General features: G+C 57.1%; 1 protein-coding gene across 3 annotated transcripts in view; it reads left to right on the plus strand.

The window, feature by feature from the left end:
* Window positions 1-19271, plus strand: part of GTF2IRD1 (GTF2I repeat domain containing 1) — a 116532-nt gene that overhangs the window by 76242 nt on the left and 21019 nt on the right. For 2 of the 3 annotated variants that reach the window (XM_078440482.2, XM_078440484.2), the window contains 5 exons: window positions 3789-3838; window positions 4064-4120; window positions 5328-5411; window positions 10173-10356; window positions 10880-10908. In XM_078440482.2, the coding sequence (XP_078296608.1) occupies window positions 3789-3838; window positions 4064-4120; window positions 5328-5411; window positions 10173-10356; window positions 10880-10908 (404 nt within the window). The remainder of the gene's footprint in view (window positions 1-3788; window positions 3839-4063; window positions 4121-5327; window positions 5412-10172; window positions 10357-10879; window positions 10909-19271) is intronic. The other variant, XM_078440483.2, reaches the window with a different exon arrangement.

Consider the following 19271-nt stretch of genomic DNA (forward strand, 5'->3'; position numbering starts at 1 on the left):
CAGTAACAAAGTGTAACAGACATTTATCTCCCCTGGCTCTGGAGACCGGAAGTCCAAGATCAAGGTGCTGGCAGGTCGCGTTTCTCTGGGGGCCTCTTTCTCTGGCTTGCAGGTGGTCACCTCTTCACTGTGCCTTCATATGGCCTTTTCTCTGTGTACATACCTCCCAGGTGGCTCTTTCCATGTGACCTAATTCCTTCTTCTTATAAGGGCACCAGTCAGGGGATGAGGGTCCGCCCATGTCCTCATGTAAATTTAACCACCTTTTAAAAGACACTGGCTTCAAATACAGTCACATCCCAAGGTACGGGGGGGGGGGGTCCAGGCTTCAATATATGAAATTTGCGGGAGATACAGTTCAGCCCATAAAAGTTGACCTTTGAACAGTACAGGGATTAGAGGGGTATCTGGGTGGCTCAGTCGGTTAAGTGTCCAACTCTTGGTCAGGACCTCACAGTTCATGAGATTGAGCCCCATGTAGGGCTCTCTGCTGAGAGTGCAGAGCCTGCTTGGGATTCTCTCTCTCCCTCTCTCCCTTCCCCTCCCCTGCTCGTGTGCACGCACACACATGTAAGCATGTGTTCGTGCACTCTCTCTCAAAATAAATAAACATTAAAAAAAAAATGGAGGTTAGGAGTCCTGACACCCCCCAGTCCCCATGCAGTTGAAAATTCACATAGCACTTTTGACTCCCCAAAAACTTAACTATTTACCTCAAAAACTAATGTAATATTGTATGTCAACTATAATCAGGCATAAAAAAAGAATAGGAAAAAGAAAAAAAGTAACTACTAATAACCCACTGTTGACCCGGAAGCCTTACCAATAACATAAACAGCTAGTTAACACGAATTTGTATGTTGTATGTATTACATACCATATTTTTACAACAAAGTAAGCTAGAAAAAAGAAAATGTTCAGAAAATGTAAAGAAGTGGGGTGCCTGGGTGGCTCAGTCGGTTAAGCGTCCTGACTTTGGCTCAGGTCATGATCTCGCGGTTCAGGAGCTCAAGCCCCGAGTCGGGCTGTCAGCACAAAGCCCACTTCAGATCCTCTGTCCGCTCTCTCTCTGCCCCTTCCCCACATGCACGTGCACTCTCTCTCAAAAATAAATAAACATTTAAAAAAATTTATAAACAGAGGGGCGCCTGGATGGCTCAGTCGGTTGAGCGTCTGATTTCGGCTCAGGTCATGATCTCACAGTTCGCGGGTTCGAGCCCCGCATTGGGCTCTGTGCTGACAGCCCAGAGCCTGGAGCTTCGGATTCTGTGTCTCCCTCTCTCTCTACCCCTCCCCGACTCGTGCTCTGTCTCTGTCTCTTTCAAAACTAAGCACCAAAATTTTTTTTAAAAACTTATAAACAGAAAATGTACAGAAGAGAAAATGCGTTTACAGTACTGAACTGTATTTTTTGGAAAAAAATCCGCATGTGAATGGACGCACACAGTTCAAACGCATGTCTGTCAAGGGTCAACTGCACATTTGTATATATGAGAAGTCATCACCTACAGGAGACATCAGTAATTGACCGACACACTTTCTGCCTGTACCTGACCTCCACATCCTTGTGGAGGACATACTTTGGACAACCTCTACCAGTCATTACAACTGGCACAAATCAGATTAAACTTTCTAAACTTTTGATCGGAAAGCATTCTTTACACCCCGATCCTTGAGCTTGTAAGCCAGATGTTCGTATTCTTTGGTGCATTCTTGTGGGGAGAGGACCCCTTGCTTTCATCAAATTCTTCAAAGTTCAGAAACCTTTTGGAAACTTAAAATCGTGGGTGGGTTCACACGGATAGGAAATCGCTACCCGGGAGTCGTGGCGGAGGGCTATGGCTGATGTAACGCTACACTGAGTTCTGATCCTGACCACAGGGCATTAGCAGATGCCACAGGTTCAGGGCATGGTCTCCAACAAGACCACGCCCATTTCAGACCCCAGCTGCAAGTTCGGGGGTCCCTAGGCCACCTACACTTCTGAGCATCTGGTCTTAAATCTGAGGCTTCCCACAACTCCCTGCAAGTTCAGTAATTAGCTAGAACAACTCCCAGACCTCGGGAACGTGCTGTATTACAATTACCGTTTTATATAAAGGGTACTGACCAGGACCAGCCAAATGGCACTCACTAAAGGCGAGGTCCCCATGTTATCAGGGCATATGTCACCCTCCAGCCCCGAGTTCAGTGTCCATGATTATTATTGGGATTCTTTCCATAGGCGTGCTCGATCGGGTCATTGGCCATGCGACTGAGCTCAGTCTGTAGAAATTAGGAGGGTGGGCTGATAGCAGGTGGCTCAGAGCCTCAGCCCTCTGATCACGTGGTCAGTCTTCCAGAATCCCAAATCATCTCCCTAGCATAAACTTCGGTGTGATCCCAGGGTCCCAACCAGGAATAATAATAACAAAGACGCTCCCGTCACTCGAGAAATAACCAAAGATGAGAGTTTACCTCCCAGGAACCAGAGACAGAGACCAAAGTCTTTATCATATAGCACGGATTCTAAATGCCCTGTTTGTAATGCAGACTTGTCCAGCTAGAGCAGGCTTGTCTGCTCGAAGAAAGGGAGGCATGTTCTGGAGTCTGTGGCAGGCTGAGGATGTTGGGGAGGTCAGGCTGGCTGGAGGAGGGCTGACGGGCCAGGGGGGACGATGGAGTGGGACGGGTAGTGGAAAACTACTCCTTCGAATCTCCTGACGGGTGTCGTGGGGGTGGAGTGCTGGACCAGGGTTCAGTGTGAGTATGGGTCTGTGGGTGAGGCTGCTGGGAGAGGTAATGAGCTCTCCATCACCGGGGTAACCAAGAAGTGGCCCAGAGGAGACCCTGCCTAGAAGGGAGACCAAAGGCCAGACTCAGGGCACCCCCACCCCAGGTCAGGCGGCCAGTGGATGAGGATTTGCTGCCTTTTTTGGCAGCGGGCATGTGGGCACGTGGGCACATGCCCCGAGCTGGGCTCACAGGGCCTGAGGGAGGAGGACGCACAGCCCTGCCTTGGAACCCAGCCTCAGGGGCCAGAAGAGGCCTCAGGCTGCATTTAGAAACTTCTCCACTACCTCTTCCCCTTCTCCTTATGGGGAAACTGAGTCCCAGAAAGTGAAATGACGTCCCCACTGTCACCTGCGAGAGTCAGGAGCCAAGTGGGGCTCCCGCTGTGTCAGACGAGACAGCAGAGGCCCTGGTGGGGAGGTGTCTCGGCCGTGAGGGGGGTGGGGGCCTTTTCTGAGCCCTGCCTGATCCCGCTGTGTGGCCCTGGGCATGTTGCTCAGTCTCCGCATCCTGTGAATGGAGTGATGGAAACAGTACCCGCCTCAAGGGGGTCGAGAGAGCGCGCCATGACATCTGGGGGGGTCTCTGTGGGGTCTGGAGATACAGGTATTAGTGCAGAGCTGGGGTCGGTCCCCGAGGCCCTGACTGCAAGTGACCTGGCAGCTCTCAGGTGTGAGTCGGAGACCCGGGACCTGCCCTGTCGCTCTGAGATCTTGCCGTCTGCTTCTGCACTTCAAACTGGCCCCGTGGGGAAGCATCGCAGAACTGAGTGACGATGGGTTGGGGTCAGGCTGGCCTCCCTCTGGGCGGGGTCCTCAGAGCCCAGCACAGCCCCCCCAGTACCACACGTGGGTCAGCAGGACAAGGGCGAAGGACGGGGACCCCACACCTGGGCTGTCCAGGGCTGGGAGGGCCTGTTGCCAGCTGGGTAAGCTGAGGCCCAGGGGTACAGACTGAAGCTATACCAGGAAGGCCCGGAGGGGCCTCAGCGATTGCCCTGCTGTGGTGTTTTCCAGACCCGAGCTGCTCACCGAGGGAGTCAAAGAGCCCATCGCGGACAGCCAAGGTACCCCGTTCAGGGACGCGGGCTGAGGCGCCCGCCGGGCGTGGGAGGGGTCCCAGGTCTCTGCCACCATCCCTTCTCCCTCTTCCTCTTTCCTGGTCCCGCCTCCCCTGGCGTCCCCCACTGCCCTCTCCACCGGGATCCCCCCTAGAGATACTGCCCCTGTCCCCGGGTCCCAGGAGCTGGCTGTTCACCCTGGCTTCTCTCCTCCCCCTTCCCCGCCCCCAGAGAGGGATTCCGGGGACCCTCTTGTGGACGAGAGCCTGAAGAGACAGGGTTTTCAAGGTAAGGTTGCAGCTCAGGATGGGGTCCGCCGTCCCAGTGCCATGACCTTGACCTGGCTTGGGTTTGGAGGGCCAGGCTGCGGGTGGGAGGGGCTGGCCCCCATCGTCACGGCCTGGGGGTCTGAGTGAGGCTGGCTGGCAGGTGGGGCGGGAAGAAGAGTCTCCCTAAAAGTGCAGGGGGATGGCAGGATGCAGGAGCGCACCCACTGTCCCCTCTGGGGAGGCGGTCAGCTGTGCTCGATGCCTGAAGCCAAAAAAGGGCGAGGTCCCCAAGTGCAAGGGGGTTCTATGGACAAGGAGAACCGTGGCTGGGCCACGAAGGGGTGAGGGACAGTGAGTGGGGCGGAAGATGGATGGAAGGCGGGAGAAGCTTGAGCAAATGCAGGGGAGAGCCAGAAGCAGGAAGTCCACGTGCCGAGTTGGGACAGCTCCGGGGTGTGGCCGTGAGTCCCCGAGGGTGGGCTCTTCCCCGGGTGGCCCCTGGGTGGTCCCTGCGGCTCTGAGGAGAGAGTGAGGTCAGCGAGACCAGCCCAGGGAGTGGGGGGCCCAGAGATAGGACCCCAATCCCAGGGGAACGGCTGTTCACTGCCCTGGCTCTCTCGCTCCCTCCCGGGCAGCCAGAACTTGCCGCAGTGAGGGGCGCTCACGACTCCCACCCCACCCGTGACTCCTTGTACCCAGCCTCACAGAGGACTGGGGTCCTCACCGTACCCCCACCACCACCACTTGACCGCCCAGAGGTCCACTCCCTCCCTCCCTCTCTCTCTCCCCGGGCTGTGCCAGGCTGCAGTCTCTCGAGGTCAGGGGCCTGTCTGGGGCCCCCGTGGCATGGGCTGGCACATGGGCTCCCTAGCAGATACCCCGCCCCCACCCCGGGTGAGAGAGGGACCCGGGGTGGCCCTCCCCACCGAACCCCTGCTCCTAGCCTGCTCTTCCTCGTGCCGTCTCTCACCTCTCAGGCTTATTTACTGGTTTAGTGGTTTTCAAATGTCAACAATTAACTAAATTTCCCACTCGTTGCTGTTGTCACAACAGTGTGCGTCCTTCCGGAAAAACCTACATCTCCGTCTAGATGTTAGTTCTGAAGGACTCTGAGGGGCCTGCTCTGAGGAGGAGTTCCCCATAATTAGGCAATCCTATTCCTTAAAAGTCCCCAAGTGCCTTTTAATTGGACAGCCTCAAATCCGTAATTGTTTTTCACTGTGCAGAAAACTACGACGCTCGACTCTCGCGCATCGACATCGCCAACACGCTGCGGGAGCAAGTCCAGGACCTGTTCAATAAGAAATACGGTGAGCCCCGGGGTGCCCGGGCGGGAGGGCAGCCTGGCTGCCGTGGGAGGAGAGGCAGACGCTTCCTGCTGGTAGCCGTGGTCATTTCTGGGGAAACCATTCGCTCGCTCACAGGCATTTCTTGAGCACTTACTATGTGCCAGACGCTGGGGACACGGTAGCGAAGAAACAGAGGCCCTGCCCTCTTGGGCGCTGTAGACCAGCGGGGTCAAGACTGGGCTTGTAATTCGAGAACTACACACAGGGGTGTCTGGGCGGCTCAGTCGGTGAAACATCCGACTCTTGATTTCAGCTCAGGTCACGGTCTCCATGATTCTTGAGTTTGAGCTTCATGTCAGGCTCTGTGCTAACAGCGTGGAACCTGCTTGGGATTCTCTCTCTCTCTCTCTCTCTCTCTCTCTCTCTCTGTCTCTCTCTTTCTCTCAAAATAAATACACATAAAAAAAAAAAAACTATAGGGGTGCCTGGGTGGCTCAGTCGGTTAGGCATCCTTCTTCAGCTCAGGTCACGATCTCACAGTCCCTGGGTGTGAGCCCCGCATTGGGACTCTGTGCTGACAGCTCAGAGCCTGGAGCCTGCTTCCGATTCTGTGTCTCCCTCTCTCTCTGCCCCTCCTCCTGTCTCAAAAATAAACAAACATAAAAAAAAAAAAAAAAAGAAAAACTACACACAGAATCTAATAACAATGAGACTCTGTTCCACAATTTTGCAGGAAAAGAGCAAGCTGCTCAAGAGAGAATAACTTGGGTACCTACCTTCAATTGGGAGCCAGGGAGGCCTCTTTAAAGAAAGAGGCCTCTTTAAAAAAAGAACTGAAGGGGTGGGTAAGCAGTTACTACCAGAGTATGCAGGAAGGGCAGTCCAGCTGAGGTCATAGCACGTGCAAAGGCCCTGAGGCTTATCCTAGGAAGGGGCAGAAAGCTGAATTAGGGGAGTAGAGCTACAGGAGAGGGATCCTGTAGAGGTGGCCGGAACACAGACACCCCATCACCTAGGGCCTTTAGAGGCAACCGTGTTCTCGGTTTTGTATTTTATGGTGAGGACTGAAGTGACAGAAGCCACTTTGTAGTTTTTGTGGTTTTTTTTTTTAATGTTTATTTTTGAGAGAAACAGAGCACGAGCAGGGCAAGGGCAGAGAGAGAGGGAGACCCAGAATCCGAAGCAGGCTCCAGGCTCTGAGCTGTCAGCACAGAGCCCGACACGGGGCTCAAACTCACGTACCGTGAGATCATGACCTGAGTCGAAGTCGGGCTCTCAACCGACTGAGCCACCCAGGCGCCCTGCCACTTTGTGGTTTTAAAGCATGTTCCTGGCTCCCCATGAGAAAGGTGAATGGGGGCAAGAGGGCAGGGTGGGGAGGCCAGCTCAGAGGGTGGAGCGGGAGTGATGGCGGCCTGGGTGGCCCTGGCCGGGATGTCGGAGGAAAGCGGATGGAATCAAGGTGAGCTTCAGAAGTAGGATCAGTGGGCGAGCAGGGAGGGAAAGGCAGGCGTCCGGTTTGAGTCCTGGCTTGGAGAAAACAGGCCAGTGCAGTTAGATGCTATATGGTCTCGAGTAACAAAACCAAAGTCACACTGGCTTCAGCCATCAGGGGTGTAGATCGGCTCCTGATCCAGTTACTATGACCACAGAGCAGATCGCCCCGAACCGAGCAGCCTAAAATAGCGGCCACTGGCTCTTTCTCATCTCTCCACATTTCCATGCCGTCCCTCCGCGTGGGCTCCCCAGCATAGCGACTCCAGGACAGCTGCATTTGCCGGCCGGGTGGAAGCTGTTGCCTTTTGTGGCCCAGCCTCAGAGGTTGTGCGTCGTCACCTCTGCCATACTCTATTGGTCGAGGTCATTACAAAGTCCCCACCAAGCCCAGGTTCAAGGGGAGGGGACACAGGCCCCAGTTCTCTGTGGGAGTGTCGATGTGACGTTAAGAGGAGCACGTGGGATGGGAGAAATATTGGGGCGGCCGTCTTTGGACAGTATAATCAGCCATAGCTCGTAGCATGGGAAATCCAGCAGTGGAGCGGCCTTCAGGACCAACTGGATCCAGCAGTTCAGAGATGTCCTTGGTGTCTTTCCACCATGTTGGCATCGTCCCAGGCTGGCTTCCCACTTGCTGGCAAAATGACCACAGCAGGTTGAGACATCCCACCTATGCCTGGAGGAAGGAGGTGGGAACCGGCTTTTCCACGGCCTTTCTCCAGAGAGCGAGGGGTTTCTTTCCTAGAATTCCCTGAGCCCTCCCCTTGCTTCTCATCGGCCCCCGTTGAGTCCCATGTCCATCCCTCACCCAAGCCCTGTGGCAGGGAAGTGCCACGTGCTCACTGGGTTACTGGGCCTGTCACTGTGACAAAAGGGAGGTGGGGGTGGAGACAGGTGGACACCCACGCTGTCAGCTAGAGAGAAGGGGCAGCACCCTCACCAAGAGGGGACAGCTTGAAGGGGAGGTGATGGGTTCCATCTTGGATGTGTTGAGTTTGAGGGCTGAGCAGAGATGAGCTGTAGGCAAGTGGAGATCCAGTCTGCTGTTCAGAAGAAGGGTCTGGATTGGATGTAAAAATTAGGCCATTGGGTAGAGGAACAAGAAGGAGTAGCCAGACCAGACGCCGAGGGGCCCTGGTATGTAGAGGTCAGGTCCAGGCAGTGGCAGAGTGACCAGAAAGGTGAGAAACCAGGAAAGTATGGGGTCACAGACATCAAGGAGGAGGCTTCAGGGAGGGGAGCACGGTCACCTGTGCCAAACTTGGCCAAGAGAAATGCAGGCACCCTGCAGGCCACGGGTCATTGGAGCAAGAGCCGTTTTGGAGGTGAGAAGTGGAGACAGCAGTGTTCCTGTTTACGGATCATGGGTATACATTTTCCTTTCTGTCCCAATTATTTTTCATTGCCAAAACGATCTCTTAGCAGGGCGCCTGGGTGGCTCAGTAGGTTGAGCATCTGACTCTTGGTTTCGGCTCAGGTCATGGTCTCACGGATCGTGAGTTCAAGCCCCGAGTCGGGCTCTGCGCTGACCGTGTGGAGCCTGCCTGGGATTCTCTCTCTCCCTCTCTCTCTCTCTCTCTCTCTCTCTCTCTCTCTCTCTCTTTCTCTCTCCCTCTCTCTCTCTCTCTCTCTCTCTCTCTCTCTCTCTGCCCCTCTCCTCGCGTGCACACACGCATGTATTCTCCCTCTCTCTCTCAAAATAAATAAACTTAAAAAAAAAAAAGATCGCTTAGCAATACCTACCATATAAACTAGTCAGCAACAAAGTCAGGATAAAGAATCAAAAAGACAGGAGATCTATCAAAATAGAGTAGATCCGCCGTTGCCAGGGCACAGGGAAGTAGGATGGGAAGTGACTGCTGCTGGGTACAGGGTTTCTTCCTGGAGTGATGAATGCATCCTGGAATTAGAGTGTGTTGATAATTTCACAACCTCCTCGAAAAACCACTGGATTGCATAAGTGACACCAGTCATTTTTGTGGTGTGGGAATTAGATCTCAATTAAAAAAACAAGAACAGGGGCGCCTGGGTGGCTCAGTCGGTGAAGTGGCCATCTTCGGCTCAGGTCCTGATCTCACGGTTTGTGGGTTCAAGCCCCATGTCGGGCTCTGTGCTGACAGCTCAGAGCCTGGAACTGGCTTTGGATTCTGTCTGTCTGTCTGTCTGTCTGTCTCTCTCTCTGCCCCTCCCCTGTTCATGCTCTGTCTCTCAAAAATAAATAAATGTTAAAATTAAAAAAAAATTTTTTTAAATAAAAGAACACATACATACATACGCACATAAATAAATAGACAAGCAAAAACAGGCCGGAACACTGGCAAGAAGCCAGGGGAAATACGAAGGCACAGAAATTCTGTACTTGGTAGATACAGACGGCAGATCGGGCTGTGAGTTTCCCGGGAGCCAGAGCAAAAGGGGAAATGTGGCCAGTTACACAATTCCCAGTGTCCCTGAGATAAAATTTAGTTTACTGCACAGAGAAGGTTCAGCTGTTCCTTCTCGTGCTGAGTCGTTCAGAGATTTTGTCTTCAGAAAGGGACATCCTGCACCACAACAAGCCCCTTGTTGGCAGTGTGCGCCTTCCCTCTGCCCAGGAGGGGCTCCACGGTGGACACCATCCAGTCAGCCTCACGGCACCCAGGCCTGCACCTGTGCCCTCGCCGCTGTGGACAGGAGCCACGGGACCGGCCGTGCTGTGCCTCGGGGACGGCCACTGACAGCAGGCGGCAAGCCCCGGTGGAGGGTGGCTCAGCAGTGGCCGTGCTGCCCCAGCACTGCCCCTAGGCCACCGTGAGACCCAGCACGTTCACACGGGTGCACACGCAGAGGGCTGGTGCAGGGAACAAGGTCAAAGCCCAGACGCAGACGGAGGGTGGTCTCAGGTCTGAGCCGAACCCTGCTGGCCTCGGGCTGGCTGCGCCCTTGCCCCCAAATGCAGTCTGCCCTCAGGCCAGGCTGGTCCTGAACCGGCGCGAGGCAGGCCCCGGAGGGGAGGGGGGCGCTGGCCGAGGGCCAGGCCTCCTAGGGAGGGGCCCGCTGCGCCCACAGGTACCATCCCGGACAGGGGCTTGCAGCTTCTCAGGCGGTGAGGCCGAGGAGCCTGACCCGCTGCCCTCTCCCCAGCGGCTGGAGCCATATGAGCCCTGCCCGCTCCTCAGCCCCTCAAGGACACACACCGCACCCCTGCACGACCCACTGCTGACTCCCGGGCCCCCGCCGCGTGCCCCCGTGCCACACTCCAGCGCTGCTCTAGCTTCTGATGACACATCTGTCCCTCCTCCACAGGAGAAGCCCTGGGCATCAAGTACCCGGTCCAGGTCCCCTACAAGCGGATCAAGAGTAACCCCGGCTCGGTGATCATCGAGGGGCTCCCCCCGGGAATCCCCTTCCGAAAGCCCTGCACCTTTGGCTCCCAGAACCTGGAAAGGATCCTTGCAGTGGCTGACAAGATCAAGTTCACGGTCACCAGGTGCTCAGGGGAAGGGTGAGGAGGCAAGACTAACATGGGTGGGGGCCCTTGGCCTTTCCTTTGATCTGGTCCTGCCTCGTTCTGCCCTCCTTGCTGGACAAGGCAGCTTTCCGGTGCCATCCTGGGTCCCAGTGGGGGACAGAAAGGTGGCAGAGGGCCGGCCAGGGTGCAGGGAACCCCACTCAACCACCATGCAGCAGGGATAACCCTCACGACACCTCCTACCTGCCCGCAGCACCCACTCACTGCCCTCCCAGCCCCCAGGAAGGGCGGTCAGCCCACGTCAGAGGGGAGATCCCTGAGACGAGAGACTTGCCCAGGGGTCACAGAACCACCAGGGTGGGACTAGCAGGAGGCCCCGGTCACCAGGCCGCCCCCTGGTCAGCGTCCTGCCCCAGTGACACCTCCCCGGGCATCTTGTTAAAATGCCGTTCCAATGCAGTAGGTGTCGGGTGGGCCCCAAACATTTCCGAACTGCTCCCAGGTCCTCGCTCTGATGCCCCCGTCTCTGTTTCTCTTCCAGGCCTTTTCAAGGACTCATCCCAAAGCCTGGTAAGAGGCACTGGTCTAGGGGGCAGGGGGGGCTGCTTGGCGTGGGGGGCCGGCCGCTGCGCTGGGGGCCAGAGGCCAGAGCCCAGATGCCCGTGGGACACCAGGCCCTGCCCTTCTGTCCTCCCACGTCCTCTGGGCACCGGCCCCGGGCACGAGGAGGAAGGTCACACTGGAACCTGAGCCAGAGGAAGGCCCAGCCAGGGATCAGGAGGGCAGGTCGGTGCCCTCCACTCCTGATTAGGGGCCGGGTTGACCTGAGTGTGCGGGTGAGGTTGCTGGCAGGTGGTTTCTAACCAGAGGGAGGGGCTTGCGCATAAGGACCCGCGAGGGGGCGAGATTGGTGGTAAGATGCGGGTAAGTGCTTACTTGGCCTTGATGGTAGGATGCTTCTCCTGATCGCCTTTCCAGGCCTTTCCTCCCAAACCCTGAACGAGAGGGGCGCATGGCTGGCTCAGTGGGTGGAACACGCGACTCTTGATCTTGGGGTCATGAGTTCGAGCCCCATGAGCCCCATAGAGATTACAAAAAAAAAAAAGGCAAAAAAACCCAAACCCGGAATGAGCAGGGGTGACGTGACCATCTCGTGAGTGCTCTGGGCCGCCCAGGGTCTGCGGGGCTGAGGCTGCATGTGCTGAATTGTTGACCCCAGAACCTGTGTGCGGAGAGACTTGTCCCTGACCTCGCCCCCGCCCTGGCAACCGCCCGGAAGACGCTGCAGCTGCCCCTCGCCCTTAGGGAATGTCGCCCTTAGGGGGGCTGCACTGATGTGCTGGGAATGGAGGAGTGCCAGTGCCTGGAACCAACACAACCCGCAGGACAGGAATCCAGTCTCACGGTCACGGAGACTGGTCCCCTTGCCCACCTTGGTGCACACTGACCCCTGCTGCCTGGAGCTTTCAGTCCCTGGGCCCAGGCCTGGCTCGGTGAGCTTCTGGGGAAGGAGAGGCCATCAAACTGCGAGGGGACAGGACTTACCGAGGGGTGTAGTGATGGGGCGACTGCTGTTGTCCCGTGGGGACCCGAAAATGGGGAGCAAGAGCAGGGGCTTGCACAGCTCCCTTCTCACCGGCCGTGGGAGCCACCCGTGGCCCCTGGCCTGTCCCTGCGCCGTGACAGACTGCTCGGCCCTCTGTGGACCTGCTTTGCTCCAGGACCGTGGTAGACCGCCTGTGGTCCGCTCACCCTCCCTGCGGCAGGGGCCCAGTCTGCGGCATCAGGCCCGGCTGGCTCCAGGCTCCGGGGCTGCTAGACTTCAGTGCTGAGTGCCCCTGACTCAGCTCCCAGTCCCTGCCTGGCCCACCTGGGTTTCTGCCTGAGTCACTGTCATTGCTGGGCAGCAGAGAAAGAAGGACAGAACAGCAGCGGGAAGAATGGCCAGGCTCCCTCTGCTTAGGGAGAGCAGAACTGCAGCGAGGTGGTCTGTGTGCTCCCAGCCCCTCCTTCCAGAAGGAGGCGTCCTCGTGGGGGCCCGAACACGTGACTGCTTGACTGCTTGGGCCGCAGGGCGCGTTCTTTAATGAGTTTGGAAAGCGGGAAAGGAAAAGTGATTCGTGACACCTAACGTGTCCCGGGCTGCGAGACGGGCGCTTTGCACTGTGACCTTTTCCTGCCTGCTTTGTGTGGAGGAAGAAACTGAGCCGGGGTGGGGGGACATCGGCGGTTTGCCCAGCTGCCCCACCTGCAGTGAAGGAGCTCCAGAGCCTGGCGGCCTGCAGGGAGGCCCCGTGATCATGGGTGGCCTGGGATTCAGAACAGCCACCAAGCAGTGGAACGTCTGGGGCCGGGAGAGGGGGGTCAGCCAGCAGCCTTCACGCACACCGCAGGGCTTCTGGGCCCTTCCACTAACGAGGGTTTGCCCTCCGGCTCGGGGAGCTCGCTGGCCCACTGGCTGTTGGGGCAGCTTCTTGAATCTCAGCCATTGCCCCTGGAGGGGGGCGGCTGCCCCCCCCCCCCCCCCAGCCTCTGTGCCAGTCCGCTTGGCCACCCACCCACCCGGCCTTTGCTTTGGCTCTTCTGTGCGCAGAGAGAGCCCTTGGAAATGCTTTGTCTGCCCACGTGGTATGGAAGAGGGTGGCAGGCTGCCTGGAAGGGGAGATGGGGAGGGAGCTCTGGGCCAGCCCTCAGGAGGGAACCTGCCAGCGCCTTTCCAGGCATTGGCATCCCCGGCCGGTGGCAGCCTGGAGGGGCCGGGACAGACGGGCTGGCGAGCCGGCTCCGTGCTCACTCATGTCGCTCGTCACGCTGGGCTGGGAAGGTGTCCAGGCTCCTGGGGCCTCCGAGGGTTCACCGGAGGTCACTTGAGAACCGTTCCCGTCCCAGAAAGGGCTGTTCCCAAACCCTCCATCGGACAGTCGCTAAAGGGAATTGGAGCAGGAGCTCAGGTCTCCGGCGGCATGTTTTCGAGTGCCACGATATGGGGGAAGGTGGGCTGAACCAGAGGCAGGTGCCCTGGGCACGTGGAGGGGTGGCAGATCATCTGACTTGGGTTGTGGGTAGATGGCAGCATGTGGGCCGTGGGAAAGCACAGGCTGGTGCTCAGACAGACCCGGGTTCAAATCCTTACACCGCCCCCTTACTGGCCAGGTGACTCTGGGCTCATTATTTCACACCCCCAAGCCTCTGCTTCCTCATCTGTAGGATGGAAAAAGGCATGCGTGCCCCCTTAGGTGGGCAGAACTAGGTAAATGGGGTGGGTGAGGACTGTTTTCGCCCCGCTGTCCTGGGGAGGCTGCATCCTGACACCTGAGTGAGATGTTTGTAAACGCTTCGGCCCTGGACCAGCTGTGATGGGAAGTGCTCAGCCACTGGGCAGGGGGGGTAGCGGTGGTTGTTCCTGGGGCTTGGGAAGGCTTCCTGGAGGAGGTGGCATTGAGCCAGGCCTCGGAGATGAGCCAAAAACAGTGCGTGGTGCTATTGATGCAGGGCCCAGCCTCAGTGAAGGCACAGAGGGGCTGTCGGGGGACGTGACTGGAGCACGGGTCGGGGGGGTGACACCCCCATGGCCAGGAGGGTGTGGCACGTCATGACAGAGACACAGGCCCCATCCTGGGCACAGTGGGGCCTTCAAGACATTTTCCTGTTTCTTTTGTCCTCTTCCAAAAATATCGAATGCAAACTCAGAAGCGCAAGACATGTAAAATTGAACCAGATTTCTACTGAAAGCCCCCCCATTGCGTAGTGGCAGAATCTGAGTCCATTGAGGATTCCCCTTTCCCCTGGGCCTGTGTCCAAGTTCAGGAGGGATCCGTAGTGCCGAGGAGTTAGGCGGAGGGCGCCCCCGGTCTTGAATGTCACGTGTCTGCATTGGTACCTACAAGATACCCACGGACATCTGTCCGTGCAGATGGCTGGAGAGATGCCCTTTATTCCTACCCGTTGAGGCTTCCCCGGGGCCTGGAACCTTCTGTGAAGCCCGCCCCTGTAGCCCCTTGCACACTGTGGAGGTTTGAGCATGAGCAGGCCAGTGACTGGGGATGGCCCTTGTCAGTGGGCCATGCAAGGATGGGAGGGTGGAACCAGGTCGTGGGAAGGTGACTGTGCAGCACTGGGCGGGGGGTGGGGGGGCAGGAGCATGAGGCTTGGGAAGGGTGGGGGGCTTCCTGGGAGGAGATGGCTCTGAGATTTTCTAGGTGTTTGTCAAAGGCTCCCGTAGAAGCCTTTCCTAACAGAACCACCCGAGAAAGTGAATTCTAAAGAAAACCGTTATGCTTTGAAGATAAATTGGTTGTTAAACCTGGGCCTTTTCACAATCCTTCCTGGATCTGTGGACCGGGCCAGAGTGGTGCGAGGGGTACGGCTGTTCCTGGGCCAGTTTTGTTCCGGGTCAAAAGAGATGATCCCAGAGGCCTGTAAGTGTTGCCCCCCCTGGGGACATCACATCTGGCCTCAGGGTCTCCGTTTCCCCACTGGCGCCTGGTAGCCCTTTCTGCTCATGCCGAGTGTTGGGCGGGAGCCTGGCTAAAGAAGATGGCATCGGACGAAGTCTCAGAGGACAGCGGGTGGGATTTCGGGCCTCTGGTCAGGAGAGCTGTGGGCTTCACGGACCCCTAAGGGTAGGGATGCTGGCCGGAGGGGGCCTGGGAGGGGAGCCGGGGCTGCTGAGGGACGGCAGGACCAGGCCCTCTGCTTGTCCTAGAGTGAGCCCCAGCCCTGCCTTCAGTGGGCCAAGGTGACCCAGGCCTCAGGAGCCCTAGTGAGTGAGGCCCAGGGGGGATCCACGCTGCAGAAGCTCCTTGCCCCCTCGCTGGGCTGCTCCCCACCTCGCCTACCTGCATGCAGGGCACGGAGTTAAAGCAGGGAGGCGGGGTGGGGCTGAGAGGCAGGTGGCTGGGGAGCCCAAGGACTCTCTGCCCTCAAAGTCCCAGGCACTCCGCTCTCGGGAACAGGTGCGCACCAGGGGCCACAAGTCATCGGGCCCCCACTGAGCACAGCGGTGGTGTTTGCCACAGAGGGGGTCTGGGTGAGCCCGGAGTGTGTTCTCAGCAGACCAAGTCCAGGCACTTTCCCCAAACCCAGAGGGCACCCCCCTCCCCCCGCCGTGAACACCCAAGACAGCAGAGGAAGCTGATCAAGGGAATGCTGGGAAGGAGCCGTGGCAGCAGAGGAAGGAGAGGCCCTCAGCCCAGGGAGCTGGTGTAGTAACAACCCCAGAACATTCTAGCAGGTCATAAAACCTGAAGGGAAATGCAGATATGTGCCCATGGTGGAAATTTGGCAAGTGCAGAAATCTAACTGCCCAGATGGCTGTTCATTTTTATGATGATACATTTCTTCCAGATTTTCCCCCGAGCTTATTAATTTTACATCTCACTGTTGTTCTTTCTATAGATTCATACACATACACACACTGGAAACATAAGCATTTTCCGATATTTTTAAAATGCCTTATGATATTCCCTCATCAGGCTGCATCATCGTTATATAACTGCCCTGTCCCCTAACTGGGGACATTGGGCGACTCCTCACACACCGTGGACACCTAACATCCATATCGTGCTTCTGATCTTCCGATTACAAAGCCTTCCCACAGCAGCCCCCGTGCTCTCCCCCAATAACTAATCTTACTGGAGGAAACCGAGGTTCAGAGAGGTTAAGAAACTTGTTCGAGGTCACACAGCATGTGCCCATGCCTCCCCAATCTTTTATCCACACTGGGTGGCTCTTTGCTGCCCCCTTCTGGCTACCAGCATCTATAACATTGGTCCTGCCTCTCCCCCCTCAGGCTCACAATTAATCCTTTGGGTTTATTTGTACAAAAAAATACATGGAAGAGGCGCCTGGCTGGCTCAGTCAGAAGAGTATGCAACTCTTGATCTCAGGGTTGTGAGTTTGAGTCCCGCATAGGGTGTAGAGATTACTTACGAAAAAAAAAAAATCATACACACACACACACACGGCACGCACGTGCGCGTGTTCATATGGATTTATGCCAAGCAAGATCTAGGAATACAAAATAGACAAAAAATCTCCACCCTTGTGGAGCTTTTTTTTTTCTAACGAGGGAGACAGATAAATAAGGACAAATAGCAACATATTTGATAGTGACAAGTGCTGTGGAGACATTCAACACAGGACTGTCAAAAGGACAATTTTAAATAAGCCAGCAGGAGTTAAGGCCTGAAAGGAAATGAGGGTATGAGCCGTGTAGAAATCCCAGTCGAAGCATCTGTGGGAGGAGGCAGTCCGTGCAAAGGCCCTGAGGCCCTGGACATATTTTGAAAGTAGGGCTAACAAGATTGACAATAGAGTGAGTGTGGGGTGTGAACAACAGATTTTGTCCTGAGCAGCTGGAGGGCGAGAGGGGTCGGGGTCTGAGCGTCATCCAAGTGGCTGGGTTGGAGAAGCAGATCCACAAATCAGAGCGGGGACTGCTGGAGACGTGCAGGGCGGGAGCCATTTTTCACCTAATGTATTGTAGTCATGAAACCAGATCACAGTGGGGAGAGTGTGGGCAAGTGGAAGGGGTCGAAATGTGAGCTCTGTCCCTCCTGCATGTAGGGGTTGGAGAGATAAGGAGAGGCAGGTGGCCAGAAGCCAAGTGAGAGTCTTACAGAGTGACCACCTGGGCCAGATGAAGTATGGGGGACCTGAGACTGGACCGGGGGGTGAGCAACCCCCAGAGGTCACCCCTCACAAGCCTACCAGGTACATGCTGCTATGCCCATTTCACAGCTGAGCACACTGAGGCTTCGAGAGGCAGCCTGGCTTAGCACGGAGCCAAAGTCGTACCCAGGTCTTTGCTCTTCTGGAGCCTGAGCAGCGGGTGTTGGGCTCTAGGGGAGGAGGGTAGCAAAAGAATGAGGCCGGAATCACGAAAGGCCCGGACCCAGACTTTGCTGGTGACTCAAGCTTTATCTTGTAGCATCGGAGGCTTTTTTTTTCTTGGTCAATGAAATGATAGGATTCGAGTTGAATTGTCTTACAATTACCATGGCAACCGTGAATCCACCCACCAGGGGTGGATTGGAGAAGGCAAAACTGGGGCATCCAAGCCAGGGAGGGTTGCGGAAGCTGACCCCAGGCGGCAGGCGGCAGGACCTGGAGACAGGTGGCGCTGGGATCTAGAGGTGGCAGCAGTGTGGGAGGGAGGGCAGGCGGAAGGTTCCAGAAGGGTGATGATGATGGTACCTTTGCCCAAAGCTGGGTCTTTGGGCCCACGAGACATCCAGGGGCAAATGGGCACTTGGTGGGACCCGATCGGTGCTTTAGAGCAGGCTGGCGACGGGGCTGGGCACACTCTGTGTGAGGGCGGCAGGTGCCGTCACCACTGAGGCCAGTGTGTCGCCAGCGGAGAGGGCCCACGGGGCACACTGACCTCCAGAGGGCCTTGAAGGAAAAGAGCCTGTGAAGGAACAGAGGGAGGCGGAGCCCGGGGAAAGGAGGTGGAAGAATTTGCTGGTAAAAAGAGCTGAGAGCAAGGTCCTTCTGGGCAACACGAGCAAGATGAAGAGAATCACATTCTAGAACTTTTCTCAAATAGCAGTGGCAAAAAAAAGAAAAAACAACGAACCTTGTTGGGTAGTGAGTTCCCTGTCCCTGGAGGCATTTCAGTGGAGGTTGAGCAGCCACTCAGCAGAGAGACCACTTCCCACAGGGTGTGCTGCTGGGGAGGGAGGACCGGCTTTTCCCAGCCGGAGCCACCTCGGCTTGACCTGCACCTGCCAGCCTGGAGAAAGGGAAGTCCTGGCCGTTTCGAACCTGGAAGGGCTCCGAGGGTCCTCCTCTCGCACCTCGACACTTCCCGGGGCCTCCCGGCTCCCGAGCTTCCCCAGGGGCCCCCTCTGGTGTTTGGAAACCACATGGTAACCCCGAGCCGGGTACAAGGCCCGGCCGCCCGGCCCCCGGCTCCTTCCTGGGCGAGTGCACTGGTTCCCTGGGGACCCAGGTCGGCAATCTGTCCCCTGGTTCTCCCCCGACCCCAGAGGTGCAGCCCTCCCTGCCAGCTCGAGCGATGACCAGCCGGGGGCCACGAGGCAGGCCCCCCTCCTCCCCACTGCCGCCCCAGAGCCGGGGCTCCGGGTCCCAGTGACAGAGCAGGGCTGCCGACTTCCTGTGTGACTCCAGCAAGTCAGCTTTGCCTGCCTGGGCCTCGGTTTCCCTACTTGTGGAACGGGAAGGTGCCACGCCAGGGGCGTCCTGGGGCGCGCGGCCAGGGCCGGGAGGGGAGGGCCGGGTGGCCCGTCGTGTGCGGGAGGTGGTGAGGCGGAGAGGCCGGCCAGGCGGAGCGTGGAGGGCCTGGAAGGCCTGGCTTTGCAGCGTGGACTCGACCCTGCAGACCCGGCCTTGGCAAGCCCTTCCGCTGACGTCCCCGAGGTCGGAGCCAGAGCCCCCCCTGGGGGCAGAGCCGAAGTTCCTGCGGGGGTGGGGGGTGGGGCCAGCTTTATCTCGGAAGTCCCCGACAGTCTGCGTCCTAAACTCCCCACTGAAAATTATTATTATTATTATTTTTTTTTTTTTGAGAAGGAAAGAGAGAGAAAGAGCATGAGCAGGGGAGGGACAGAGAGGGAGGGAGACAGAGAATCCCAAGCAGGCTCCGCAGTGGCAGCACAGAGCCTTATGTGGGGCTTGAACCTATAAACCCTCAGGTCGTGAGCTGAGCCACAATCAAGAATCAGATGCTTAACCGGCTGAGCCACCCAGGTGCCCCTGAAAATGAGTTTTAATTTAAGGAACTGCGTTCAGTTATTCCACTGAGGAAAATAAGTAATCGCACTTCACGCGCTTCGCACCCCCAGCACGGCCTGAGGCCCCGTTTGAGAAGCTTGGCCGTGGGTGTGGGGCCTCTCAAGCAGAGGGCTGAGGGCCTGTTTGCAGGGGGGACAGGGAATGGCATCTCTTGTCGTTGTCCCCACCCCACCGGGGCC

The sequence above is a fragment of the Panthera onca genome, chromosome E3, assembly GCF_046562875.1.
Source record: "Panthera onca isolate mPanOnc1 chromosome E3, mPanOnc1 haplotype 2, whole genome shotgun sequence".
Lineage (NCBI taxonomy): Eukaryota > Metazoa > Chordata > Mammalia > Carnivora > Felidae > Panthera > Panthera onca.